At 63.4% G+C, this 6336-nt stretch overlaps 1 protein-coding gene across 1 annotated transcript in view; it reads right to left on the minus strand.

The window, feature by feature from the left end:
* Positions 1–60, minus strand: part of FUNDC2 (FUN14 domain containing 2) — a 6268-nt gene extending 6208 nt beyond the window's left edge. The window contains exon 1 of the mRNA XM_035325321.1: positions 1–60. Coding sequence (XP_035181212.1) covers positions 1–17 — 17 coding nt within the window. The 5' untranslated portion in view covers positions 18–60.
* Between the last annotated feature and the right edge of the window lie 6276 nt (positions 61–6336).

A 6336-nucleotide genomic window follows, 5' to 3' on the forward strand; every position in this document is an offset into this window, starting at 1 on the left:
CCGCCCGCCGCAGCCATCTTCCCGCTCCGCCGGACGCTGCGCCTGCGCCGGGCCCGGCCCCGCCTCGGCCCGCCCGCGGCCCGGCCCCGCCCCGCGGGAGGCGCTGAGGGCAGGGGGGTGCCGGGGGCCGGGGGCTGCCCAGCCCCGCGGGGTGCCCAGCCCCGCGCACACCCGCAGTGCCCACGTGTGTGGGATGCCCCCGGGCTTTCGCTCTAATAACCGCGTGGAGAAGGAAACAGCGCTCCCTGAACGTTTATTTGCTCTGTGCCAAGGGCGAAGCCCCCCGAGTTCGCTCCCCTCAGCACCAAAGCCCCGTGAATCGGTCAGCATCTTCCCCCCGCCAAGCCCCCGGCGGCCCCCGTCGTCCCGTCCCCACCGAGGGCAGCTCCCGCGGGCGCAGCGTGGTGGCGGCCCGTTGGTGACCCAGTAATCAGATGTAGCTGTGAGCGGGACGGTCGGACAGATCCTACACCGACTACTGGGCGGCCAACGGCACCGGGTCAACGCTGGGTCTCCGGCCTCGGCTCCGGGCAGGGCTGGCGGCGAGCGGAGCGGCTTCCCCTGGGAAAACAAGATGTGGTGGCCGGGTCCCGGCATGGCTGGGGCGTGCTGGGCTCCCAGCCCTGGCACCGGGCAGGGTTGTCCTTGTGCCTTCCCCCTGCCCGGTGCCAGCTGGGCCAGCCGCACACGCGGGGTCCCAGCAGCATGGCCCCGTCCTTCCCGGTACACGTGCACCATCGTGCGGGCGCTCGGCTTCCTCCCGCGGCAGGGCAGGGGCTGTGCTGCCGGGGGCTGGGGGCTGCCGTGTTCCTGCTCGGTACGGAGGGTGTTACAGAGCTGCTGCACTGGCACCCGAGCACCCCGCGGCCATCAGGGCTCCCCGCAAGTTACCAGCGCTGTTTGGCTCAGGGGGTGCAAGCCCCAAAAGCCTTTCCCCATCTCGAATGCTTCCCGTCCCTCCCAGTGACCTCCTCCCAGCCAGCGTGGCCGGTGACCCCCTGCTCGCCAGCCCACGTGGGCTCTGCAGCAGCCACGTGCAGCAGCACCGGGCAGTAACGCACCCAGCAAACCCATCTGCTCCCAGCAAGTCCCCCCCAGAACGCTCAGACCCCCTGAGAGAGGCACCGTACCTGGCCGTCTCCACCAGATGCCAGGGTCCCCTGTCGAAAGCACATGTCCCCAGCACACGGGGACGTGGGGGGCTCCCAGGCCGCTACCCCGGTGGCTCGGGGTGACATCCAGGTGCCGCCAGCCCCGTGGTCGCGGTTCGCATGCTCTGCCGAGGCTGTGATGGAGCCGCTGCTTTTAGTACGGCGAGAAGCAACGCCCGAATTCCCCTTCCCCTGGCTGGGACATCCGCGCTGGTGTCACACAGACGCACGGGGACAGCCCCGGCACCACGGCCGGCCGGGGGCACGCTGCAGCTCACAGATAGGAAATTTGCAGCTCAGCCCTGTCAAAGCAAGAGCACGGGGATTTTCAGCGGGGTTTCTCTCTCTGCCCATGCCTCTCTCTCTCTTCTCATTTTCTGGAAATGAAACCAACCATGGGCTCCAGCTCTTCGTACCACTCGATTGCTTTGGGTGGGGGCAACAGCCCTTCTCCTTTGCTCCCCACAGATGCTGGGGGGACTTTTCAGCTCTGCCCCAGCCTCCCCCCCTTCCACACCGCAGAGGAAGGGGCTTTGTTATCCCTCCGGCCAGCAGCTGGGATCTCTGGTTGCAGACAGGAGCTGAGCAGCCTAGGCAGAGCAGAGCACTGTGTGGAGCCGCAGCGAGCCCCGGCTGCCCCTTGGTCTGTCCCTTCTGCGGAGAGGTGCTGGTTTGGGTGCCGCCAGCCCAGAGCACAGCAAGTGGCAGCGAAGTGGCCGCCTGGGCGATGCAGGCATTCTCCTTCCCACTCACCGCTGTAGTCCAGGTGACCAAGTCCTGTTGCTCCCTGCATCAGTTTCTCCATCTGTAAAAGGCAAATAACAATCTCTGGATGCACAACAATCTGCTCATTCAGCTCTTGCGTGTTTTCTACCTCTTTGGCCAGCACCTTGCCCTGGTCCTTCTCACCCAACAACCCCTCCATTTCAGGCCAGCAGTGCAGGGGGTTCAAGATCTGCGGGAGCTCGCCACAGATCCATGCATCAGCTTCTTCTCGGCGAGAATCGAGAGAGGATTTTTCTGGGACAGTGCTTCCCTTCCCCAGCCATCCCCGTGGAGCGACACTAAATTCCTGTTGTTAAATTTAGCCCTTTTTGTGGCTCACCAGGAGCTGTGCTGGTGCGGGGATGCCCGAGTTGAGCAACGCTGAGCACTGGGGGACGGGGAGGAAGGGCAGCGCCGGGCCCTTCCCCGTGCCCTGAGCACAGCAGTTGTGGGGCAGAGCCACGTCCTTGGGCAGAGGGGATGTGTCCCTGAGTCTGAGCAGCCCCAGGGGTTTGGGGCTTATTCCTCCTGTTTTGGCAGCTGGGTTGTGGCAGCTGGGCTGAGCCAAGCATCAAAACCTGGACAACCCAGGGGGAACGTGAACCCTTCTCCAGGCTGATGCAGCAGCAACTAGCAGCACAGCAATCGCTCTGAGCTTAATTTAATCAGCCAAGGGTAATTAGGTGACTTAGGAAGGACTTGTGTGCCTGGAGGCTGCTCTGGTTTTCCCTGGACTGTTCTGAAACGAGGAGCTGAGCTCATTCAGCAGCATCCCTATGAAGGCAGCGGCATCGGGAGCACCCTCCAGCCACGACTCCCCCCCCCCAGATGTGCAGCCCCCATCTCCCCCCGGCGCAGCCCCATGGGCGCCCAGAGCCAGGAGCACGGCCGTTGTGCTCCCGCAGCCTGAGTCATTCAGAGACACCTCCAGCGTGAGAAACGAGAGAAAGGAGAAACGCTGCGCTGACCCACTTACGTGGGGAAGGGAGAGGGGAGGACAGCTGGCTGCTTTCTCGGACCTGCTCCACGGTGGCATTTCTGCTCTGGGGCCATGCCAAGGGAGCTCGGGGATGGATTTGCCGCTGTTTCTGCTCCCAGCACTGCTGGGCTGCTGCTGCATGGGCTCCCACAGCCGCAGGTCGGGTGCTCTGGGTGCTGCACGGGGCTCTGGCCCCTCATTTGGGGGGGGACCCCGTGAGCCCATGCAGCATTGACCAGCCCTGAGCACGTCTGTGGAAGAGCGGGGACACATCTCACCAGCCCTCGGGCAGGCAGATCCCAGCAGGATGTGGTTAGCAGCAGGAGATGCTCTGGCCTGAATGCAGCAGTACAAGGAGCTGTGCCCTGTCCTTCTGCCAGCTCGTCACCGCCGGTGGCACGGCCGCGTCCCGGTGCCCTCTGCCCACGTGAGTGCTGGGAAGGGCGCGCGCCCGGGGGCGGCCGCTGCTTCTGAGCCACGCTGCATTCCCGAGAAGCCACCGTGAGTCACTCTTGCTCTCTCTTGCGCGCACACACACATGCACATAAAAAGTCCCAGGAGAGATTAGACACTGTTCACTTTGTTCTGAGTCATTCTTACCCGCCCCAGCCCGGTGTCGAGCTGAGAAGCGCGCGATGCAGGGAAACAAGCGGTGTTTTCTGCTTGCACGTGGGTCCTTGGCTCACGCCAAGCAGGCTTCACCAGGGCTTTCGGGGGCAGCAGCCTGTCCCAGCTTCCCCATCCCATCTGCACCGACAGATCTGTCTGCTGGGGAGCTCTGGGGATGGCTGGATGTGCCCAAGCTGTGCCTCAGGTGGGATGGGGATGCCGAAGCCTTCTTTGAAAGCGCAGCCAGCACCTGGCCCACCCCAGCCTCGTGCGTGCTGCTGACGCGTGGCCATGGCATTCGCACAGAGCTCTCAGAAATGCCAAGGCTGCCAGGGACAGGGCTGCTCCTCTGAGTGCCGCATCGGCCAGCTGGTTCCTAGCAGCTCCTTGACTCGTGCCCCTCAATTACTCACAGCAAATAAATGGCCTGTTTGCTCTCAGACAAACCCTTCTGGGGCTTTGCCTGCAGACCACGTAAGACGCTCGTCAGCTGTGGAGCCGCTGATGCTGCCCCGTTTGCCGGGCCACGTGTGCTCCTGCTGGGGCACAGCAGCTCTGGTGTAGTGAGCTGTGCTGGGGGTGCTGCACTCCCTGCAGGCACACGGCTGTCCCCAGCCTTGTGCTGCTCTCGCTGCCTGCACCAAGCTGCCCGCTCCGTACAGCGAGCACCAGGACCTGGGCAACCTCACTGAGCTGCCCCCACGCTCTCCACTCTCCCACCTGGACACCCCTTCCCACAGCTGTCAATATCTTGATATTATCATTTTTTTATCTGCACCCTTGGGTTAGACCCTGTCTCTCCCATTTACCTTTAAGTCCCTGGGACAGGAACCTGGAAGCTACCTCCTGGTAGCTGGAAATGGTTAAACCCAGCAATTCACCAGCACCTGCCCCTGTCAAAAACTTTAATTTCTGGCTGTGTCTGGGCTGTTGGCACCGCTGCCCCCAAGGGAAGCTTTGCTCTACTCCCCTCTGCGATCCCGCGATGTTGTTGTCCCCAGTGCCCGGAGTGTCCCTTCCTGTCCCTGACCCCAGCCCACACTCTGCCCTCTTCGTGGTAGCTTTGTCTGCATGGGGACATTTTCCCCGTCTGCCTGTTTCTGGAAGAAACACCTTTCCCAGCCTTTCCGGGTGAGCGCAGTCCGGCGACACCGGGAGATTCCCGAGCGGGCTGACTGGAATAAAGTCACGTCCGTGCGGCACGGGAAGCGTTGCCAGAAGCACAGCCGGATCTGCCGTCTGCCCCGGGCCCGAGGGTGACCCTTTCCCCTCCCTCCAGCTCTGAACAATGCCCTCGACATGTCACTGCGCAGAGCAGCCTGGCAGCTCCCCCGTGCCAGCAGCGCCCCCCGCACTGTTGTGTCCCGGTCAGCAGCCGCGGGCTGGCCGCGTACAGGCGGTGACCACGGCTCGGACAGATGGATCGGAAGGGTTTGTCACGGGAAGCGACAGCGGCAGCCTCTCCCCGCTCTAAAACACGGCCGGGGGCCAGGTGCAAAGCACCCAGGGCATCCCCGCCTGTGACACACCGCTTGTTTTGTCCCGCAGCATTGGTCGGGCTGTTGCTCATCTTCCTTGCGGAGAAAAGGAGTCCCGGGCTGGGCAGGGAGCCAGCCACTGGCTCGTGAGCTGGAGGAAGCGTGTTCCTCGCTGGTGTTCCAGCTTTCGGGGAGCGCTTCCCACCCCAGCCACATCAGCCAGCCCCTGGTGAGCGCAGGAAGCAGCGGGCAGCCCCCCACTGGCAGGGGTTTTACAGCGGTCCCAGGGAGAGTCCCCACCCTTGGGTGCTCCCCACCTGCCGCCGGAGCCCCGGGGGTGGTTTTCCCCTTGGGTTGGGGCTGCTGTAGAGAATGGGTGGGAAGAGAGAGGGTGTCCCCAGCGAGGCAGCGAGGGATGGCCCCGCTCTGAGGGTGAGGATGGGGAGGTGTGCCTGTCCCCATGGCCACGGGGCTGGCACGATGGGACTGGGGTGCTGGAGGTCTTTTCCAGGTGATGCAGGGCAGTGGGGATGCGTTCTCCTAACCTCACCCACTTGGATATATCCCACCCAGGGCACAGCTCCCAGCTCCCTTCCCACCCCTGAGCACTCCCCATCAGTCTCCCCCACCCCATGCCAAGAATTCACGTCCAGGATCCCAAAACACCCATCAAGGCCCATCACACGGACACTTCTGCATGTGCTGGGGCAGTCCCCAAAGGGGTCACCGCCGCCCTTGCACTCCCGTTGCCCTCCCACATGATTTATGGGGTCCTTCCCACCTCGCTCGTCCCGCGGACGCCGGGACGGCGCAGGGCGTTCCTCCTCATCTTCCTGCCGTCGTGAGCAGCACCGCGTGCAGGCGTGCGTGTGCATGAGCACGCGTGTGTGCGTCTGGAAGGAATTTCCTGGGCTTGTAAAGAGAAAATGAAAACAAACTAAGCGAGTTTAAAAACAGGGGGAACGTTGCAAAAACATTGCAGTCAGTGCATCTTCTCCGAGCTGTTCTGCGGCACCCTGGGAGGGACGATAGGAGAAGACGAGAGGGTGAGGAGCTGCTGGGAAGCGGCCTCCCCGGTGCCTCCCGACCACTTTGCTCCCGCATGGCTCAAAGCGAGGTTGTGTGGCTAAATCCTGGCCGCTGGGGTGCAGATGCCTGGGGAACAGGGAGACACCCATGTGTGCACACGCATCCCTCACCTGCGCAGCTGCCAGCCACTGTGCCAGCTCCCAGTGCCGGGGGGCACAGCGCCCCTCCTGCTCCTTAGCAATGAGCCTCCTTATCCAATTCAGCCTTCCTGAACTTAAGCTTTTGCCCTAAACTGCCATTTTCTCACACGGCAGGAGCTTGCAGG

The sequence above is a fragment of the Oxyura jamaicensis genome, chromosome 4 (genome assembly GCF_011077185.1).
Source record: "Oxyura jamaicensis isolate SHBP4307 breed ruddy duck chromosome 4, BPBGC_Ojam_1.0, whole genome shotgun sequence".
NCBI classification, from domain to species: domain Eukaryota; kingdom Metazoa; phylum Chordata; class Aves; order Anseriformes; family Anatidae; genus Oxyura; species Oxyura jamaicensis.